Source organism: Neolamprologus brichardi, chromosome 18, assembly GCF_056152115.1.
Source record: "Neolamprologus brichardi isolate AB-2024 chromosome 18, ASM5615211v1, whole genome shotgun sequence".
NCBI classification, from domain to species: domain Eukaryota; kingdom Metazoa; phylum Chordata; class Actinopteri; order Cichliformes; family Cichlidae; genus Neolamprologus; species Neolamprologus brichardi.
The window spans coordinates 15,581,828-15,603,792 of NC_142121.1; the positions used below are offsets into that span (position 1 = coordinate 15,581,828).

At 38.9% G+C, this 21,965-nt stretch overlaps 2 protein-coding genes across 3 annotated transcripts in view; one reads left to right on the plus strand and one right to left on the minus strand.

The window, feature by feature from the left end:
- The window catches only part of LOC102786971 (dynein axonemal heavy chain 8-like), a 37,125-nt gene extending 24,953 nt beyond the window's left edge, over positions 1-12,172 (plus strand). For both annotated transcript variants that reach the window (XM_087832494.1, XM_087832493.1), the window contains exons 58-93: positions 35-144; positions 229-392; positions 469-661; positions 764-886; positions 963-1,093; positions 1,383-1,536; positions 1,691-1,855; positions 2,013-2,239; positions 2,376-2,494; positions 2,594-2,697; positions 2,829-3,005; positions 3,097-3,264; positions 3,951-4,166; positions 4,387-4,524; positions 4,617-4,744; positions 4,887-5,058; positions 5,155-5,310; positions 5,406-5,561; positions 5,644-5,826; positions 6,001-6,106; positions 6,198-6,450; positions 6,624-6,814; positions 6,904-7,025; positions 7,107-7,222; positions 7,320-7,522; positions 7,617-7,690; positions 7,963-8,115; positions 8,228-8,383; positions 9,494-9,610; positions 9,705-9,809; positions 9,908-10,068; positions 10,172-10,328; positions 10,408-10,560; positions 11,003-11,192; positions 11,402-11,523; positions 11,640-12,172. In XM_087832494.1, coding sequence (XP_087688620.1) covers positions 35-144; positions 229-392; positions 469-661; positions 764-886; positions 963-1,093; positions 1,383-1,536; positions 1,691-1,855; positions 2,013-2,239; positions 2,376-2,494; positions 2,594-2,697; positions 2,829-3,005; positions 3,097-3,264; positions 3,951-4,166; positions 4,387-4,524; positions 4,617-4,744; positions 4,887-5,058; positions 5,155-5,310; positions 5,406-5,561; positions 5,644-5,826; positions 6,001-6,106; positions 6,198-6,450; positions 6,624-6,814; positions 6,904-7,025; positions 7,107-7,222; positions 7,320-7,522; positions 7,617-7,690; positions 7,963-8,115; positions 8,228-8,383; positions 9,494-9,610; positions 9,705-9,809; positions 9,908-10,068; positions 10,172-10,328; positions 10,408-10,560; positions 11,003-11,192; positions 11,402-11,523; positions 11,640-11,927 — 5,651 coding nt within the window. In that variant the 3' untranslated portion in view covers positions 11,928-12,172. The remainder of the gene's footprint in view (positions 1-34; positions 145-228; positions 393-468; positions 662-763; positions 887-962; positions 1,094-1,382; positions 1,537-1,690; positions 1,856-2,012; positions 2,240-2,375; positions 2,495-2,593; positions 2,698-2,828; positions 3,006-3,096; positions 3,265-3,950; positions 4,167-4,386; positions 4,525-4,616; positions 4,745-4,886; positions 5,059-5,154; positions 5,311-5,405; positions 5,562-5,643; positions 5,827-6,000; positions 6,107-6,197; positions 6,451-6,623; positions 6,815-6,903; positions 7,026-7,106; positions 7,223-7,319; positions 7,523-7,616; positions 7,691-7,962; positions 8,116-8,227; positions 8,384-9,493; positions 9,611-9,704; positions 9,810-9,907; positions 10,069-10,171; positions 10,329-10,407; positions 10,561-11,002; positions 11,193-11,401; positions 11,524-11,639) is intronic.
- Positions 12,173-13,551: 1,379 nt separating this feature from the next.
- On the minus strand, positions 13,552-20,914 carry rx2 (retinal homeobox gene 2). Its single transcript, XM_006792232.3, has 4 exons — positions 20,770-20,914; positions 19,808-20,259; positions 16,655-16,911; positions 13,552-15,780 (listed from the first exon to the last, which is right to left on the minus strand). The coding sequence occupies exons 2-4, from the start codon at positions 20,088-20,090 to the stop codon at positions 15,340-15,342; spliced, it is 981 nt and encodes a 326-aa protein (XP_006792295.1). The 5' UTR covers positions 20,091-20,259; positions 20,770-20,914; the 3' UTR covers positions 13,552-15,339.
- Positions 20,915-21,965: the final 1,051 nt, after the last annotated feature.

Below are 21,965 nucleotides of genomic sequence, written 5' to 3' on the forward strand. Positions count from 1 at the left end.
ACAAATAGATTATTTTGATGCAATTTTTTTGCAGGTATAATTAGTGGTGGTTACTTCCATGAATGCAGAAAATTCAAGCAGAGCATTTCAGATATGGTTAAGCACCTTGTATCTGCTGGGAGGATTTTATGGCAGTGGACAAAGGTAACTACTTAAAAGATGATGTGAACAGATTATAAAAGTGGATGTATTAATAAAGACATCTTATTTGATGATTTCACATTGAAGGTAAAAATGCTTCCCACACCATCCAAGTTCCACTACATTTTCAATTTGAGAGATTTGTCTCGGATCTGGCAAGGGATGTTAAACATCAAGGCAGAGGAGTGTCATGATATACCTACCCTCTTGGCTCTTTTCAAGAGTGAATGTACAAGGGTGATCGCTGACAGGTAGAGTTCTCCTATCCATCAAATCACTTTATAAGCATAACAAAGATGCTAAAATTGAAACATCATTTTGCTGTAGGTTTATTTGCTCAGAGGACAGAGAGTGGTTTGAGAAGGGTGTATCCCGGGTGATCCAAGAGCATGTTGATCCTAGCCTTGTCCCAAAACTTCATCCTGAGCCATACTTTGTGGACTTTCTCCGAGATGCACCTGAGCCAACTGGAGAAGAAGGGGAGGATGCGTGTTTTGATGCCCCTAAAATTTATGAACTGGTAAAAGATTTGTATTTATAACCACAGTACAATATTGATACTGTTGAACATTGATATAGAAAGCTGTCATACTAATCAGAAAGAAAACGCTCACTTTTTCAGGTGCCAAATTTCAAGTTCTTATCAGAGAAACTAATGATGTATCAGACTCAACACAATGAGATCGTAAGAGGCTCGACTCTGGATCTGGTTTTCTTCACAGATGCAATGACTCATCTCGTCAAGGTCAGACTACAGGCCCAACTAATACATTTCCTTTATATCTGGCTACAATTAATGCTGATTTATTCCAATGCTTTAGATCTCACGAATAATTCGAACTGACCAAGGAAATGCCCTGCTTGTGGGTGTCGGAGGATCAGGTAAACAGAGCCTTACACGGCTAGCCTCATTCATAGCTGGATACCACGTCTTCCAGATCACATTGACCAGGTAAGAACAGAAAAACTAAACCTTCAGTTCAGGTGAATTTAATGTTATCAATATGGTGCCAATTCACAACAGTTACCTCATGCTGCTTATATTATAAGTTAAAGTCCTTATACCACTGGCTCTCAAACTGGGTGCCCTGGAGCCCCAGGGATCCACAAGCCATAGATTGAGGGTCAAAAGCATGGGGAAAACACATGGTTGCACCTGGCATGTTATGGCATGTAAACACATGTGCATCATCTGGGGTTTAGCTAATTAGCAGAATTTATAGTGTTTGTCTTCTTATTAGAACATACAACATGACCAATTTCCTGGATGACCTGAAAGTGCTGTATAGGACAGCTGGGGCTGAAGGCAAAGGCATCACCTTTATCTTTACTGATAATGATATCAAGAATGAGGCCTTCCTTGAGTACCTCAACAATGTTCTTTCATCTGGAGAGGTGGGGATCTTTAAAAAATTCAGATATATTTAAATCCACAAAAATCCACTTTGATCCAAGCTGAAAGTCAAAATTTAGACCATGTAATTAAAAACTGCTACATTTGTGGCCATATTTGGTCCAGATGACTTCATAGTGAATTGACTGTTTGCAGGTTTCCAATCTTTTTGCTAAAGATGAGATCCAAGAGATCACCCAGAACCTAATACCTGTGATGAAAAAGGAGTTTCCTCGTATTCCACCAACTTTTGACAACCTTTACGAGTATTTTATTTCACGGTCAAGAAAGAATCTCCATGTTGTTCTTTGCTTCTCACCGGTACGTCAAAGATTTGTATACTTGTTTCACAAAAGCAGTGACTCAGAGGTTGGGACTTTGTATCGTTTGTTTACCTGTATTGTTTATAATATTACATTAAAGATACAATTTTGTATGAGTCTGTGGTGAAGCACATTTTGTCTCACAACCTTGACAGGTGGGACCGAAGTTTCGCTCCCGGTCTCTGAAGTTTCCAGGGTTGATTTCTGGCTGCACGATGGACTGGTTCACCCCTTGGCCAAATGAGGCTTTGGTGGCTGTATCCAATTATTTCTTGTCTGAGTTTAATATGGTTTGTTCTGCTGAAGTCAAAGCGTCTGTGGTGACGGCTATGGGAACATACCATGACAAAGTATCTGTCACATGTGAAAGCTACTTTGAGAGGTATAAAACACGGACGATATTTTTATGTTGTTACATTTAAATGATTTTATATCCATGTATATAATTTAATTTTTTCTTCTATTTGTATATAATTTGTATTTTACACCAATGCAGCATTGTATCTATTATCTTTTAGATTCCGAAGACGAACTCATGTTACCCCTAAATCCTACCTCTCTTTTATAAATGGTTACAAAACGTTGTACACTGAAAAGTATAACAGCATCAACATACTATCAGAACGCATGAATGTTGGTAAGAAAGTTCAATAGGAAATCTGTAGATGGCATGTGTGGATTACTTTGCAAAGATTATTCAGGAAAAAGGGGTTTTCAAATTGTTATTGTTTTCCAGGGTTGGAGAAACTAAAAGAGGCTAGTGAGTCTGTGGCTGAGCTATCCAAAGAGCTAAAAGTAAAGGAAAAAGAGCTTGCTGTAGCATCTGTCAAAGCTGACAAGGTAAATAATACATAGTGGTTCCTTTGACCCCGCCCCAAATAAAATGCACAACTTATAGACATAATGTTATGTATATTATGTAGATATTTTACACATTTTATAACATGCCATCTTGTTTTACGTTTACATAGGTGTTGGCAGAGGTAACAGTCAGTGCTGAAGCTGCTACAATTGTAAAGAATGAGGTCCAAGTTGTGAAGGATAAAGCCCAGACAATTGTGGAGGGGATTGGAAAAGAGAAAATTGTTGCTGAAGCTAAACTAGAGGCTGCTAAACCAGCTTTAGAAGAGGCTAAAGCCGCACTGAATGTGAGACCTCTGTGATTACTTTTTACATACACAAGTACTTCTCTTATATATACTGTATGTACACAGTACATATACTTTAAATGTTTTACAGACCATAAAGCCAACTGATATCGCCACTGTGAGAAAATTAGCCAAGCCGCCACATCTGATTATGCGGATCATGGACTCCTGCCTTCTCTTGTTTCAAAAGAAGTTAGACTCTGTCTCCATTGATCCTGAACGACAGTGTCTTAAGCCATCGTGGGCAGAAGCACTGAAGGTAACAAAAACGTTTCTTATAAAAACTCACTAAATGGAGTTATTTTCCAGCAAAATATTTAAGGCTGAAAAATTAGGAGAAACATTTTGCAACCAATTAGCTTAATTAGCTTAATTAGCTTAATTGGTAACAAATCAATTAGATGATTTGATAGCAGTGTTCCTCAATATAGATAGACTGAATAGCTCATCATCTACAGTACATAAAATTATTGCACGATTATGAAAATCTTGAGAAATCTGTGTGCAAAGGGCAAGTCTAAAACTCAATATGATACAGTTTGTTTAAAAACAGGCATGATTATGTCATGGAAAACACCACAGGGGCTTAGGTACTGTCAGTTAAAAACAGTTCACCATGCCTGCATGTCTGCACATGATGCAGTAACATTGCTGTCGTCCCTGGGCTAAATCCTGTTTAAAAGTGGAAAACTATTCTGTAATCAGTTGAATTGAAATTTGAAAATCTTTGGAAAACATGGACACTGCATCCTCATCCTCATACCTCTATCACAACAGCATGGCTTTGTGCTGAATCTTTCATTTTTTTAAATGGTATATTTCTCACTTTAAACATCTGATGTTTTCTGTAGTCTCCTGAGAATAAAATATAGGTTTATGAGAGTTGCACATCACTGAATGCTATTTTATCTGATACCTTTGCCATATGTTTGTGTCCTCTTTTAGCTTATGAGTGCTGCTGGTTTCATGACATCCCTCCAACATTTCCAGAAAGACAAAATTAATGAGGAAACAGTAGAACTGCTACAGCCTTACTTTGATATGGAAGATTACACAATGGAAAATGCAAAGAAGGTGTGTGGTAATGTAGCTGGTCTGCTAGCATGGACCCGGGCTATGTCCACATTCTTTGGGATCAACAAAGAAGTGCTGCCACTTAAGGTGATGTTAATGCTCAATGTGACAGAAAGACATAATTTGTTTACAAAGTAGACCTGACATGGGACTGTTGTATTTGTATTGTTAAGCTTTCTTCTTTCAGCCTCTTTGAGTCTGTAATTTAGAGGTCAATATAGCCTTTTTATATTAGTTAGTATGTGTAATGAAACTTCTGTGCCTCATATGTTTTTTGTGAATCTCAGTGTCTTTTATCTTTCTCCAGGCTAACCTGGCTGTTCAAGAAAACCGACTAAGAATTGCAAATAATGAGCTAATGAATGCAGAGGCTCTGCTTGCTGAGAAGCAAGCAGAGTTTGACAAAGTCAAGGCCAAATGTGATGCTGCTATGAAAGAAAAACAGGTGCAGTACACCCTGATAAATGTTATTAATATTGCATAAGCCTTTATGTTGAATTTGAAATTGTAGATCATTCAAGATTTTGTCTTTTTTAGGACCTGCTGGATGATGCTGAGAAATGCAAGAATAAAATGCAGGCTGCATCTGCACTTATTGATGGACTTAGTGGAGAGAAAGTTCGCTGGACAGAGCAGAGCAAAGAATTTAAATCACAGATAAACAGGTTACAAAGAATCACATTTTATATTGAAATATTGTATTAAGAAGGGATTTTTTTTCATGTCTGCATGTTTGCTTGCAGTTTTGCTGTGTGTTGATTGGGGTAGAATAATAATGAGGCAAGTTGCTTCTGTTTTTCTTGGCAGACTGGTGGGTGACGTGCTGCAGCTCACTGGTTTCTTGTCTTATTGCGGGCCGTTCAACCAGAGTTTCCGTGACATGCTGCTGAAGGACATCTGGGAGGCAGAGCTCAAGAGTAATAAAATCCCTTTTACAGAAAATCTCAACATCATTTCTGCCCTAGTGGACCCTCCCACCGTAAGAACAAAATAAATCTAATTCTGCATATCTACTAGCATCTCAAAGGATATTTGTGACTTATTAAAGACTTTTATCATCCTATTTTTGTTTAAGATAAGTGAGTGGAACCTTCAGGGACTCCCTGGAGATGACCTGTCTGTGCAGAATGGTATCATTGTCACAAAAGCAACAAGATATCCCCTCCTCATTGATCCCCAGACTCAGGGAAAGGCTTGGATAAAGAAAAAAGAAATGGCCAATTCACTCCAAGTACTTTGTCGATTACAATTAAATGTTGCTGTTTTTAACAAACTTGGTTGTTTTAGTTATGCATCTTATGGAGGCAAGCTGTCTTGTCTTTTCAGGTCACATCACTGAAGCACAAGTTCTTTCGTAATCATTTGGAAGACTCTCTTTCTATGGGAAATCCACTGCTTATTGAAGATATAGCTGAGGATCTGGATCCTGTGCTGGACAATGTCCTTGAGAAAAACTTCGTCAAATCTGGGACACGTTTCAAGGTAATCATCAAACCATTAACATTCAACAATCTTTACGTCTACTTCTTTAAACCGTGCTGTCTCATAAATCGGATTTGTTTAGGTCAAAGTGGGAGACAAAGAAGTAAATGTAATGGATGGTTTCCAACTCTATATCACCACCAAGCTGCCCAATCCAGCATATTCCCCAGAAGTCAGTGCCAAGACTTCCATCATTGATTTCACTGTTAACATGAAGGGTCTAGAGAACCAGCTGCTTGGCCGTGTTATCCTCAAAGAGAAACAGGTCAGTGGGAAACAGTCTCCCCTCACATTGGTTAGTGGTAGAAAATGTACTAATGAATTGTGAAAATCAGTGCATTTTTTTAATGTGTTTGATGAAAAGTTATTTCAGTATCATGCATGTAATATTGATGGGGCATTTGGTTACACAGAAATTTGACAATTATTTATTTAATAGGAATTAGAAGCCGAAAGACTAAAGCTAATTAAAGATGTGACTGCTAATAAGAGAAAAATGCAAGAGCTGGAAGACAACCTGCTGTACAAACTCAGCAGTACTAAGGGTAACCCTGTTTCTTCTGTATGTTAACGTCTAAGACATACTTGTATTTTATTTACTGCTCTATTAAAAAAGCTGTTTCTGTGTGATTAAAGGTTCTTTAGTTGATGACGACTCAATGATCGGCATTCTGATTACAACTAAGCAAACCGCAGCAGAAGTTAGTGCAAAGCTCAGCGTTGCAGCAGAAGCAGAGGTGAAGATCAATGTAGCTCAAGCAGAATATCGTCCTGTTGCCTCTCGAGGCAGCATCCTTTACTTCCTCATCACAGAGATGAGCATGGTTAATGTCATGTACCAGACGTCCCTGAGTCAGTTCCTCAAAATCTTTGACCTGTCACTGGAAAGGTATGTTTTCACCAGTACCAGTTTATATACTGAAAAACGTGTGTCTCTTATGAAGTATGAAGGATAAGGCTTTGATAAAATTCACATTAGAGTAAGTATGGCTTACTCTAACAGTAAGGTAAGAGTAAGCAAGTAAGAGTCCACTTACTCTTACTGTGAATTTGTTTTTGCAGGTCTGAAAAGTCCCCAAAAACCCAGAAGCGAATTGCAAATATCATTGAATATCTGACTTTTGAGGTGTTCAGATACACCGTCAGAGGCTTGTATGAAAACCACAAGTTCATCTTTACCCTTTTGCTGGCCCTCAAGATTGACATACAGAATAACAAAATAGAGCACAACAAATTTCAGGTTCTTATTAAAGGTGAGGTCATCGGCACTTCCAGGAAATGTAATTTTGCACCTTTCTGTTATTGCTATAAAACATGATGAGCTCATTAAATGTCTAAATAGGTGGAGCGGCTCTGGACCTGAAGACCTGCCCCTCAAAACCATTCAGTTGGATCTTGGATATGGTATGGCTAAACTTGGTGGAGCTCAGCAAATTACCACAATTCACAAACATTGTAAAGCAGGTGAGGCTACTTTCCACAGATCATAAATCTGAGGTTTCTGCTGTCGTGTACTTACAGAGTTAATATTGATATATTTTATAGGTGTCTCAAAGTGGAAAACATTGGAAAGCTTGGGTCAGTCTTGATGCACCAGAAGAGGGTGTCATTCCAGATGGATACAACTCTCTTGATGTTTTCCATAAACTCTTGTTGATAAGGTTGGATTGTCCTGCTGGTCTTTTTATGTGGTTGTGTTTAAATACACATACATACACAAGACAATAACCATATAAGTTTGGGGTTTTTTCCCCACAGGTCCTGGTGCCCTGACCGTACATTGTCTCAGGCTGTAAAATATGTGGGAGATTCTTTAGGCATGAGGTTTGCTGAGCCTGTCATCTTGAACCTTCACAGCACATGGGAGGAAAGCGACCCTCGCACCCCTTTAATTTGCTTCCTTTCTATGGGCTCAGATCCCACAGAGCAAATTGAAGCACTAGCTAAGAAACTTCAACTTAGTGAGTTTGACTAAACCATAAAACAACACTACAACCTTTAGTTTGTAGTTTTAACTTAGAAGATGATTTGTCATTGCATTGTTTCATCCTACAGAATGTAGTGCAATTTCCATGGGACAAGGACAAGAGGTGCATGCAAGGAAGCTTGTTAAGACATCAATGATAGAGGTGTGAATACAATTCAATGAAGAGCATGATCCTTAGCACTTCATTTTAGCACGAGTTTTTGTTTTCCAGTTGCTAATCATCTGCCTCCCTGCTCATGCACAAATTTGCTGACCTCTTTGTGTCTGCTCTCAGATATACTGCTTGTTGAGTAATGTTCTATCAGATAGAGTATTAAATAAGAGCTTTACGATATCCAATCACATTGTACTATAACCCTAATAATGGCTGAGTATTTCACCTAATCTGTGGTCTCTGTACCTGGATACGTATAGGGAGGCTGGGTGTTACTGCAAAACTGTCACCTGGGCTTGGAGTTTATGGATGAGCTGCTCGATACTATCACAGCTGCAGACACCATGCACAATACTTTTAGAGTGTGGATCACCACGGAGCCACACGATCGATTCTCCATCACACTTTTACAGGTGACATTTGACAAAGCTTTTGTATGCTGCAGCACTTCATTTATTACTTCCCATCTTGACCCGATGCTGTGTACAAGCTTAAAGCAAATATTTCTCAACCCTTTACCTCTAGTGCTCCATCAAATTTACTAACGATCCACCCCAGGGAATACGTGCTGGGTTGAAACGAACATTTGCAGGAATTTCACGGGAGCAGTTGGAAGCATGCAACCTGCCCTCGTGGAAGCCCTTGTTGTACAGTGTGGCCTTTCTCCACACTGCTGTGCAGGTACTGTCCAGGTTAAGATAATCAGTGTAGCTCCTGACATGATTCAGGCCAGAATAATATACAAATGTAAGGATCACTGACTTCGAGAATTCTTAAATGTGTGTGTTATGATAAGTGAGAATCATCGCTCTGAATTTAAAGGCACACTAGGGGAAAACTGGTTGAAAACCACACCAGAATTATTGAGCCTGTGTGCAGTCAGCTTGGGATCTTACAGTCTTACATCAGTTTTTTTAAATTGAATTGGGTGAAGTTGGAAATTTCATGCTATCATGCAAAAAATGCAGTGATATCAGGTTATACAGAAATTCACATGAATTGATTAATTTAGTTTGGCATTAATTGCCATCAGGAAATCCCCCACAAAAGTTAATGTAGTGTCTGCAGCATGACAATTTGACTACAAAATGACCCTCAGTAACCTATTTTGACATAAGAATATAGCTAGATTACACACTGATTGCAACATTTTGGCAATCTACCTGAATTTATTAATTATACTGCAGTTATTTAAAAACCTTCACCAGTCTGTCAAAGTTTAATTGCAGTTACTCTGATCCTGATTGTTTGTTAGTACCGTTTACTTATATAGCGCCTTCCAAGAACAAAATTCTCAAAGTCTTTTACATTTTCAGAAGTTGATATAAACCAAATTAAAAATAAAAACTTTAAAAGATAATGCTAAATAAAAGCAAACGTGCACAGGTGATTTTAAGTTTCTTTTTAGAGATATCAGCAGTGTCCAGACATCTTAGTTTCAATGAAAGCAAGTTCCAAAGCTCTGGGGCCATAATCACAGTCACCTTTTGTCTTTAATCTGGACTGAGGCACAGCCAACAAGCATTGATAAGGTGACACCAGAGATCTAGACATTATGTTTGGTTGAAGTAATTCACTGATATAGGAAGGCATCTGACTGAAGGGCTCTGAAAGTGATCGCCATGTTTATAAATTAAACCCTAAACTTCATTGGGGAGCCAGTGTAACGAAGACAAAAATGTTGTCAGGCAGGACCTTTTAGAGGACCTGGTGAGAAGCCATGTAAATTGATTTGGTTTCATATTTTTAAAATTATTTATTTATTTATTTATTTATTGCTTTGTTTTTAAGGAGCGACGCAAGTTCGGACCATTGGGTTGGAACATACCTTATGAGTTCAACTCAGCTGATTTCACAGCAAGTGTTGAATTTGTTGAAAAGCACTTGGATGACTGTCGCTGCAAGAAGGTGAGGATTCATCTGGGACAGGCTAAAAAAGAAAAATGAGTTTGCATCGTCTGCCCTCACTTACCAGTGTGTGGTTTGTTTGGTTTTTTTCCAGCATGATGTGTCATGGGTAACTGTGCAATACATGCTAGCTGAGGTGCAATATGGAGGAAGAGTCACAGATGACTATGACAAACGCCTGTTGAAGTGTTTCTCTCGTGTAAGAATCCCAGTTTTATGTTTGTTTTTGAGTTACCTTTCACTGATGAATAAAGGTTTATATCCTGGTTACTCTGCATTTTGCATTTCTTTCTGCAGGTGTGGTTCAGTAAAAAGATGTTTGATCCAGCATTTTGCTTTTACACGGGCTATAAGATTCCTGTGTGCGAGACAGTGGACGAGTACATGGAATATATTCAGAGCTTGCCCACTGTGGATTCACCCCAGGCATTAGGACTGCACTCTAATGCTGATATCACGTAAGGAGAGGACATGGTCATCATGAAGCATTGAATGCTTTGCTTGTAATTGCTGATATAATTTCTAACCACGCATTTCTGCTCTGTAACGAATATTAACCAGGTACCAGACAAACACATCTGCTGAAGTGCTAGACACAATCACAAATATTCAGCCCAAGCAAAGTGGAGGGGGATCAGGAGTGACTCGAGAGTCTGTTGTTTATAACATGGCACAGGACATGTTGGAGAAGCTGCCTCCTAACTATGTACCTCATGAGGTCAGTTTGTCTGTTCAAATGCTTTTTTGTCACGTTTACATGAACTAAAATCTAATGGCTGTCACTTTGATTGGTTAAGGTCAAAGCGAGGCTCTTGAAGATGGGAGCGCTTAACCCAATGAACATCTTCCTACGTCAGGAAGTAGATCGAATGCAAAGGATTATAAGTTTGGTGCGCATAAGTCTGACAGACCTGAAGTTGGCCATCGATGGCACTATAATAATGAGTGAGGTAAATTTACTTCTCTGTTCAAATATTAACATATATAGCGCTTTACTAGTCCCTAAGGACCCCAAAGCGCTTTACACATCCAGTCATTCACACACACATGATGGCAAGCTACATTGTAGCCACAGCCACCCTGGGGGTGCACTGAGGGAGGCGAGTCTGCCGAACACTGGCGCCACTGGGCCCTCTGACCACCACCAGTAGGCAACGGGTGAAGTGTCCTGCCCAAGGACACAACGACCGAGACTGTCCAAACCAGGGCTCAAACCGGCAACCTTCCGATTACAAGGCAAACTCCCAACTCTTGAGCTACGATCGCCCCACCCCATGTTTGGAATCATTTTAACTGTTAACTTCAGAAATGCTTTATTTTTTTTACACATAATGATTAAACTATACGATTAAATGCACTCATGAAGTTTTAATGTCTGTACTTCACTCCTAGAACCTGCGTGATGCCCTCGACAATATTTTTGATGCCCGTGTGCCAAACCTGTGGAGGAAAATCTCCTGGGAGTCTTCCACGCTAGGCTTTTGGTTCACTGAGCTCCTGGAGAGAAACAAGCAGTTCCACAGTTGGGTGTTTGAAGGAAGACCAAAAACATTTTGGATGACAGGCTTCTTCAACCCACAGGGTTAGTTGAACCTTTGAGCATTTTACTGGTATCATATACAGCCAATGAGAAAACAAGCAGGACTGCTGATATCGATCCCTAACACTGTACTTTGAAGACAAATGAAGATAAATAAAAACCAGCTGTCACCATCAACTTGATGTTACCATCAACTGGGAATAAACTCCTTCACACTGATGCTAATCCTGTCTTTATTTGGATATTTGCAGGATTTCTGACAGCCATGAGGCAAGAAGTAACCAGAGCGAACAAAGGCTGGGCTCTGGACACGGTCACACTCAACAACAAAGTACTCAAGCACACAAGGGAGGAGATCACAGCCTCACCAACAGTGAGTTAAAATGCAGTATTTTCTGAAAATTGTGAATAACAGGCAATTGACTAATAGATTTTTTTTTTTATTAAAGAGAGAATAAAATAATGGACTATCCTACCTTTCTTCAACAGGAGGGAGTTTATGTCTATGGTTTGTACGTTGATGGTGCTGGCTGGGACAGAAAGAACACCCGTCTCATCGAGTCCTCACCCAAAGTGTTGTTTACACCCTTGCCTGTCATTCACATGTTCGCTGTCAACTCCACTGCCCCTCCGGATCCTAAGCTTTATGTGTGCCCCATCTACAAGAAGCCAAAGCGCACAGACCTGAACTACATCACAGCAGTGATGTTGCCTACAGTCGAGTCACCAGACCACTGGATCCTGCGTGGGGTTGCCCTGCTCTGTGACATCAAATAAAAAACAGTTGCTTATCTTTACTAACATGTAAAAGTGATAAAAACAGAAATAATTACATTTCCTGCAGAAAAGCATACTCTTTTAATATAGATGGAGTCTTGACAGATCCTCCTAGTGGTGTAAAATAATTTCATCTTTTTCAATTTTATGTTTGTGTTCTGAGCTGGGTAGTTAGTGTGGGTGACTTAAACTATATGTTTACTTAATAAACTGATCTCTGAAATGAAATAAATAATCAAAACTTTTGTCATGTTTTTGTCTACTATGCATTTTATATATATATATGATTAGAGAAAAAAACTAGTGATTACTTTTGACTTTAAAACGTTTATTTTGATAAGGGGTGAAATGTTGTTTCATTTTTCTTTGTCATTATTAAAAATGGTTATTCAGAAGAAAAATATCATTCTGAAAACTGTAAATACAGCCATGCAGGTCTGTGAGACAAAGCAGGGAGCACTGTTTGAGAAACTTATTTTCAAAGTGAGGACAGGAGCAAAGACAAACAACTGGCGCCAGTGATCAAGCCCCCTCATCCTCTAAGGGATCTGCAGTTTTGTCGAGAGGAAAAAGGTGTCCCTTTAAAAAATTGTTCTTAATCAAACCCAATTATTTCCGCTCCTTACCCTCATTATTTCCACCGTGGACCACGTCCCGCTAGCCAGCTTGTTAACTAGAGCCTGAGACTCGGAGAAGGTCATGCTTGGCCAAGCAAAATAACACAATAATTTGTGTAATGAATTGCTGTTTCTGAGTGTGTCTTGGACATATTCTGGGATTTGCTGCTTTAAGTCTTTCTGACAAAGGTGTGGTGAGAATTGGTTAAGGCTAAATATAGCATAGACAGTTTTCATCTGAATTCATTCTACTGCTTTATTGTGCTTAACTACTAAGGCATGTAAATGGTATTAGTTTATTTGCACTCTAACTGCAAAGCAAAGCAGAGAGAGAATTTTGACTCCTTATACTGAGCCCGAATACCTCTAATAAGAGGCTTTTCTAATATCTGACAATCTGTGATGGCAAATATCCTAAAAATAAGGGTTGTGGAGTTCATGGTGTCTATCAGACAAGACATATCAGTGTGGAGCAAGTGTAAGTTTGAGCCCATGCAGGGCGCTGCTGTGTGGACTGCATGTTGTTGGTGTGCTTGCGTGAGATTTCTTCAGAAGGCCCAGGACATTCTTGCCAAAGAGGTTCTTAATCTCAGGAGTTTTCATCCAGATTAAATAAAGGTTTAAAAGGCATTGTTGCAGAGTACTTGGATGCATAATAGCCCTTTATACAATCATTGGTCCCAAAATAAACGGGGCAGTTAAGCCACCTAGGCTACTGGCCACAAGGGCTCAATACAGCTTGAGCCCTTGTGGCCTTAGCGTCCTGGCAGGCAGGGCCCCTGACACCCCCGGTTGGGCCTGATGGAGTGGAGCTTCATCTGCCTAACAGCCTGGCAAAGTTCCACAGGCCTGCACGAGCACAACAGGCCTCCGTCAGGCCAGCTCTCTCGGTCACATCTTACATGGCCTATTGTACACCAGCACTCATTAACAGTACAAAGTCATGTTGGTGGCTAATGGATGTGTGGAGAGAAAGACAAGGTCCACAATCAACAGTTGTGCTCTGTAACTTTATTCTGGGTCTTGCATTTGGAAAATAAAAGTCACGTTCCTAAAAACATAAAGGGGTTCGAAATATAATTGAAAACAGAAAACAAACATCTTCAAACGTTTGTGTTGTATTAAATCTTCTTTTTCTCTTTGGTTTTATGATCAGGGTGATCACTAAGAGCAGCAAAGCCTGTAAAACTGACTGTTGATGGTGCCGTTTCTCAAGGATGGGATATACAGACAATATTTGTGAATACTTCCCTCATAACCTTACTTATTAGTATTACCCTTATACATGTATTGCGAATACAGTACTTTTGACATATAGAATTAAGCATATTTAGGAGTCTTTGCAAATTCCATAAGAAGCAGAAGGAAAATTGAGAGGGAACATTTTTCCAATACCCTTCAGCATTGACTTAATGCATACATGTCTCTGAGCCAAGTCGGTAAAATATTGTTTATTTGTGGTCCAACAGTTACAGTCAACTCTTCTAATTCCAAGAGATAAGAGAGACTTCCACCATCCATTAATCTTTTATCTCCAACTCCACCTGACCTAAGTGAATATTTAGTCAACATTCAAATAATGAGCAGACAAAATGGATCAACATGAAGATGCAGTCATGATTAAAAAAAATATATTTTCTGTATCAATTAATTAATATCACGTCACATTTTTAGAGCAGGGGCCAGAGCCCAGAGCTCGAAAAAGAGTTTTCAGGGCCACTTGAGCGCACTTTGTCTATGGCTGAGAATCCAGGGTTAATCGCTTTAAAAGCAGTAATTAGGTGTTAAGAGGTGTGCATGTCTGTTTAGATTAGCCTCCAAGATAGATTACGCTCCATGACTTACGATAACCTCCCCCATCAGAACTCGGTGCTCTTCAAAAGCCCATTAACACTCATATTCCCTATAAAGACTAAACAAAATTGATATTAGTGGAAAACTGGCTTTGAATGCACATTTTTACTTTCTTTGCAGCAACTGAAAGAAAAACATCAAACTAACTAAATTTACAATAAAACAGAGGAGCTCTGGAGCCCTTTAACAGGCAACTAATTGGTCATAATCACTTCATAGGAGCTGGGAAATCTTATATCGAAATAACATATATCATTAATACCTGTACATAATGCATCCATAAACAGTGACAGTGTGTGTGTTGTAAAATATCTTACCACCACAAAACAGTCAGAACACAACTCAGTTATAAAATCTCAAGTATGAATTTGTCATCACGTTGTAGTACAATACAAAAACATTGCTACTTCTGACAACATGACTCTATGTATCATCTCTCATCTCAGTTCAATAGAGATTCACTAAAGGTTTACAAAATGAATGATTACAAAAGTATTTGTAGGGTTAAAACAAGGGTCACTGAAACTTAAATACATTTTAAAGTGATTTTTTTTTAATGGTTAGACGTTTGTTAGACATAAAATTGATTTTTAAAAATATTCTTTGGTATCACGTGTCCGCGTCACTGGAACACGAGTCAAACGCTTTAAAGGGAGTTTGTAAACATTAACGGAACATGTGGTTACATTGTAACCTCGGATCTCTGAGTGAGAGACTATATCTCCAGCCTTTAGGCTCGGAGACACATTCCGTTCACATCTCCACAGCTGTTTTATTGTCAAGCTGTAGGGCCTGACTGGGCAAGCTTGAGTGTCTTAAAGAAGTATCCGCACACCCTGACAAAGGGGAATCATTTCCCCTACATATGGAATATGTAACAGAGTGGAGGGATAGTCTTGATGTGATAGAGAACCAGCTAAATCAAATCTGTCTGCTTCACATCACATGTGCTGCCAGGTTTTATCCATTGACTGAATGTGCTCTTTGGCCTTCATCCTGAGTGCTGCAATGCTTGAACTCCTGTCATCCTCCGTTGGGTATTTGTCATTGAAGCTGGGAGGACACTGATAAGGAGGTGGCCCCATATGTGGCTGCATACACTGGACCATCGTTGGTGGGGCGTTAAGGAAGCTTTGACTTGGATAGGTGGGTTGCAGGCTCTGAGGTGAACCCATGAAACCTGGAATGGTATGCATGGGTGTGGCACTGGAAATAGGTGAGGTCAGCCAGGGATCTAGCGGCATTGGATTGGCTACTGGCCCCACGTTTGGAGTCATCGGTGGACGGTTGAAGGATAGCATGGAGGAATCATGGAGCTTCATGGTTGTGGTGTCCATCTTTTCTTGACGTCTCCACTTTGCCCTTCGATTTTGGAACCACACCTGAACCGAACAAAATGATATGAAATGGGATGATGCATGGACAAGGAAGCCTTGAATTACATTAGCAAGAACTAAAAAAAATTAATCAAATATATCTTGGAGACTATGGAGGCTGCAAATGTATTTTCTAGTAATTACACAAGTTGGTGCAATATTTTTTTCTGTGTCTGTGTGCACAGTATTTGACCTAAAAGTGGACAGTTGCTTTCCGGGCAACAGTGAACATAAAGGGCATTAACAGTTAAATGCCATATGATTGGGATTAATATGCTATCAAGCATAGTGAAAAAACTAAGTAAATCCTTAAAATGGATTCCGAATAAAATACTTTTTTTTTTTACTACCAATAGCTGCACCTTTTGCAAATGACATTGTGCCTTTCACTGAATTTTCCCTTGCAGTAATCCCATAGTAACAGATGCTTCCACTTAAACCTGTAAGTCCGTGCCTTCTCTAATCTAAACAGAGACTTTAACTGACTTCTGCACGGGCCAGGTAAACAGTTGTAACGCTGATTCGGCTTTCCAAGAAACGGAGTCAGGTGTACCAAAGCCCATTAATCATGCCAAAGAGTTTCAGGCAATATGGTCATCGGATCATTAGCTTTGAATAATGAATCCTCCAAGAAAAAGCACCTTTGTTAAAAGGTGAACAAATAATCTTCCATATCAACACCATCCCACTCAGGTTCCATATTACTTTTTTGATTTTTTCTAACCCTTCATTAAACACAAACGGTTGGTAAATTTTCATTTCTTTCATGGATTTCTGATGGAAGATTGGTAAACACTATCAATCAGTCCCTGTGTTGGTGTTTAGGTTGTGAGAATATCTGGATGACATGTGCTTATATCTTCATATACATTGCCTTTACCTGAACTCGAACCTCAGGCAAGTTGACTTTCATTGCCAGCTCTTCACGGCTGTAGACATCTGGATAGTGAGATTTCTCAAAAGCTCGCTCCAGCTCATGAAGCTGATAGGTGGTGAAAGTGGTGCGGTTTCTCCTGTGTTTCTTTTTAGCGTGCTCTTCATCTTTAGTGGTCTCTGGTGATCCCTCAGCATCATCTGCCTCCTTTTGCAAGTTGCTCATCTCTCCCTCACATTTGTCACCAGAGAAAATGTCAGATTCTAAAACAACAACAACAAAAGGACACAACCGAGCAGTGAAACTAAGGTTTTAAAGTACTTTGATGTTTCAGCTTAAATTGCACACTACTTAAATGTCCAACATTTGTTATGTATTTCTACTTTATGGCAAACAATAATAAATTGTCTAATTGCCCTTTGTTATTTCAGTCATCAGAAACCAAGAAAACCTGATATATGTAATATTTTTCTAATAAGAAGTGAATACTTTGGGGGAAAATGTTTTATGCATTATTCTACCACCAACTAAGAAAGTGAAATCTTTTATTAGCTTCCATGTTAAAACAAATCAATGATTAAAAACTCTTTTCAAAGCCCTTTAAAGGCTTATGAACCTTAGGGTGGGTTAGGGCTAGGTCTAAATGACATCATGTCTTTCACTGAATTCCTCCCTGCAGTAATCCAATAGTGACAGATGCTACCAGTTAAACCTGCAAGTCCCTGACAACTGGCTTCTGCACGAGCCAGGTAAACAGTTGTAGTGCCGATTGTGCTTTCTAAGAAATGGATGTAGAGCAGGGGAGTCATGTGAGTGATGTACCAAAGCTCATTAGTCATAGCAAATCGTTCCACGTAATATGGTCATGGATAAAAAGTATCTTTGTTCTAAAAGTGCACGTGAGGAGAAAGTGACTGCTTTTATACAAATCAAAGAACAGTCTTCCAAATCTTTCAATGTAGGTTGCTTCCTTTTTTATGTTTAATTTAACAAACCAACTTGCTTTTCTTCTTCTTTTGGCTGCTCCCTTTAGGGATCCTCCACCTCCACCTCACCCTGTCCCTAGCATCCTCTGTTGTCACAATTTTCACCTACTCCTTCTCTGCATAAATGAATCTTCTCTGTGGTCATCCTCTTTTCCTCCTGCCTGGGAGCTTCATTCTCTACAACCGTATATATAGTATATCCACTATCACTCCTGTGCACATGTCCAAACCGTCTCAGCCTTGCCTCTCTAAAGTCGCGTCCAGTCAAATCAACCTGAGCTGCCAAACTTTAAAACTTATTTAAAGGGACTCGTGTTTAATGCACATTATAGTAAACCCTACATTAAATATTAAAACACAGTTTTGAGGTACAAGTTTCAAAGCTGGTGCAGAACTACTGTTTGGCTTTGGAATTATATTTTTAACTTGCAGGGACTCACGATAAAGATATGTAATAAGATAGCAGTTGCACAGAAATGTATATTCGACCATGCTTTATTTCATCCTTCATATACAGGATTTTTGTGTGTGTCATCTTTTACAATCCAGAATTCAACCTTTGTCCACAAAATGTGTATGAAATATGTATTATTGTCCAGCAAACAGTCACACTGAAGCATGGCCACTGTAAATATGGAGGTGTCTATAATCACACACAGTTTTAACTCTTTAAAGTGTGCAAGGCAGAAGAAATTTGTCATTTTCCCAAAAATTATAGCAACATATAGCAATGTAGCATGACATATCTGTAGCATATAGCATGTCAGCTCAATAAAAGCTCATAGGTTTTTTTTAAGCTAATGAGTTGTCATAAAGGAACCCTCAGTAAAAGCCAGTAGAGCCATACTACATATCAACCGTTTCCTTTGTTGTCATTCAGCTCGCTGCTAATGAAATAAACAGCTCTGTCTCCTGGGAAAGACCAGGGAGACACAAATCCTCTTCAGTCAAGTCACTGTCAGATACAACTAATTAAATCTTTATCTTTGGTCCCGATAAATGACATCAAGCTCTTTTCTGTGCTAAAACCACGATGAACGATAATAATTCTTATTCTTGGAGATCTGAGTCATGTACATCTCTATTTTAAGTTTTAACCTCTTAAGCCCCAACGCCTCCTGATACGGGGGCAAAAGGCAGGAGATCAGTTAGGCTTGGGGCTTAAGAGGTTAAAACATCCAGCTAAACATTGTTTTTCAATTTTAGCATTGGTTGGTTTGCATCGATGTGTTCTAAAAAGTGTAATACAAGTGAAGAAAATATAATATATTTATAACTTATTACACTCAATTTTAGTTAATTGACTAAATACGCTGATGTTGTTGGCTTGTCGGCCTCTTATTTCAAACTGGTCCCACCTGCCTTGCCTGTATCGACAGGCACTACTTTCATCCTCAGAAGGTAAAGGAAGAAATATGGCAAACTTAATGGTCTGCTTTCCAGTGAGATGTACCAGTTACTTTACAAGTAAAACATAATAATATGTAATCAGTTTTTGTGTTAGTAGCTACACCTGCAGCTAACAAGTATGAAGAGAGTAAGATAGCTTTCTTTCTTGTTTAAGTGCCAAAGTGAAAGTAAAGTAAAATTATGTAAATGACACTAAATGTATTTCACATCTTCATTTTGTATAAAAGAACGTTAGTCAAAACAGATAAAATTAAACCACACCATCTATTCATCTATGTATGATTTTTGCTGATGAATCTCGGTAGTGAGCAGTTTAATTTGGGTGCTTGAAGTTATTTAAACTCTTGGGCTAACTTTTGAATTTGATGGGCTGTAAAGTTTGGAGTAATGCTTATTTTTTGTCCTTGCATCTACACAAACTTAAATATTACAGTACAGTAAGTTTGTCAGTTACTTACAGAACTTATTTATTACTTATTTATTACTTACTTATTTTATTGCTAAACAGTTTGCATGAGGTGCAAAACTAGTGTATTTAAACAAGTTGTTTCAGAAAAGCAACTCAATTAACATGATGGCTTTAAGCGCCTGAGCGGTGATACAGAAATGTGTGTACTATGTTTAAACTGGATGTACAAGATCTTAACAACCTTAGTACAGGTTTAATTCCACTCTTTAGTTGGTTAACAAGACAATCCCCTCAATGATTTAAACTGAGAGGAAAAAACTCCCTGGTTTTTATGCCTTTTATTAAAAGACTCACCATGGTAGGAAGAATTTTGGGAGCTGTCTCCGAGGTCTGGTAGGTGAGCGTAGTGGTCCGATGGGACCATCTTTTCAGGATCCTGAGGGTTTGCTCCATTTGCTTTCTGGCTTTCATCACTTTCTGCTGAATGGAGTAAAGGGTCCTGGTCTTTAGTGAATCCCAGTATGACATCGATACTGTGAACCCTGCCTCCGGCACTTGACCCAGCACCTTTTGCCATGTCATAGTTGTCTAGGCAACTATCATCCACTATTCCCAGGGTATCCATTGACAAATGCATTCGAACCTTCGGAGACACTGTCTCTTTTTCCTTGTCAGAGAAAAGCAAAAGGCTACCAAGTGAGACGAGGCAGAGCACCTGTTGTTCTGCTTCACACAGAGCAGCAGAGCAGAATTTTGTGGAGTGTGCAGGCCGTTTCCACAAGAGCAAAGCCAATTCACATATCTGTCTGCAAAAGAAATAAAAGGAAAGAAAAAAAAGACAAAAATGTAAAGTTCTGCACTTGAAGGTAATTTAATGGTTTGTTATTAGTCTTGATGGACTTTACGGGAGCCCCAGTTTGCTCATCGTGATCCTTTAGTTTAAAATGAGAGCAGGAGTCCCTATTGGGAATATTAGCTTCTGGTAAAAGTTGGAAGAATTATGAATTAATTCAGTAAAAACTATTTTACATAATTAAACAATTTGAGTGAGTAAAATTTTCTTCTTCTTCTTCTTTTTTGTAAATTGAGCTGATTCTGAGTTTACACTGTTTCCCATTTCTATTGTAATGTGATTCAAGTTTGTCAAATAGGAAGGCAATCAGCATGGGTAAGAATTTAGCTGGATACATTTTGTGATTTCCTTCAGGGCACAAAAGAGTGAATTTAACTCATCTCATGCCTAAATATAAATCAGAAAGTGTTTATCAACATATTTGACAGAATGCATAGCGAGAAAGTACATAAAGTAATCTTACCTTCCTTCGTTCTCCTTCCACAGGCTAGGCTGCGCACATGACGTCTCTGCAGTCCGTAAGTAGACAACTGACTCTAACAATATCTACCGTAGGCATTTGTTACTCCCTGTTAAGTCCTTGAAATCCCCTGCAAACAACTGAGCAAATGACCTACTGCTGAAGTTCTGTGCAGAAAGAACATGTAACATGTCTCCCCCGACAAAACTCCTCCTTAACCGCACAAGACACCAAAGCTGGAGGTTGAATGCTAGTAAAATCAAAGAGTTTAAGAGGTTTATTAATTGGAATCCTTCCCCTTTAAGAATGACTGACAGTTGTTTTCTGGTCAAGTAATTGCTCCAAATGTGTCCTGCATTCAGACCACAGAGGGAGGCCATTGCTAATGAAGGCTCAACAAAACTTTCTTTCAAAAAATCTATTGTCTGAAAGATAATGGCTTGTACTGAGAGTTTTTCCCCCCTACTAATCCCTTCATTATAGACAATATAAGAGAGGAAAGACACAGAGATAGACTTCACTTAAATGGCTGCACACTGTAAACACGTAAAATAATGTTTCATTCAAGCAAGTGAAAGATTTTAATCCTCACACTACTCATTTTACCAGTTTTGATAAATTAAAATAAAAGTGGATTTAATCACATTACATTTTTCAAAGTGGAATACACAAATATACATGTATACTATAATCATTGCAATAACTTTTCACTGTCTAATGATACTTTTTTTAAAAAAAGCCAAAAAGGCACAACACATAATCGACACATAATCTTGCTGATCTGCTTCTGATAGTACACAGTGGATTTGGATTGGTGGCACTGGGTATTTCATTCTACAGAATGCAAGATTCACCCATGCCAGCTGGCACAGCCAAAGCCGTAGATGCTACAGTAGGTGTTGCAGAGATCAACCCCATCCTTAATTAGCCTAAAGACTTGACTGGAGATTTCCACTGACCTCACCCCACCTACCTTAAGATATATTTAGGCGTTCTTGGCATGCCAAACAAAATCCAGAACTTTTCTTTCAAAAAATACAAATTGCCTTCAAAGAGGTTCACTGAGACTCTTGCTGTGAATTCTGACGTAAAGTGTTTTTTTTAGATAGATAGTTTTCGCGAAGTTTTCAATTTTACATGTTTGCATAATTAATAACAGTTAGTGTAACTGCATAAGTCCAGCAATCTGCTGGGTAGTA

Excerpts from the sequence above, each read along its gene's own strand:
- rx2 (XM_006792232.3), bottom strand. The coding sequence starts at position 20,090 with ATGCATTTGTCAATGGATACCCTGGGAATAGTGGATGATAGTTGCCTA. Across the intron at positions 16,912-19,807 it reads CCAAAATTCTTCCTACCATG|AATCTGACATTTTCTCTGGT; the intron begins GTGAGTCTTTTA and ends TTGTTGTTTTAG. Across the intron at positions 15,781-16,654 it reads TGCCTGAGGTTCGAGTTCAG|GTGTGGTTCCAAAATCGAAG; the intron begins GTAAAGGCAATG and ends TGTTCGGTTCAG.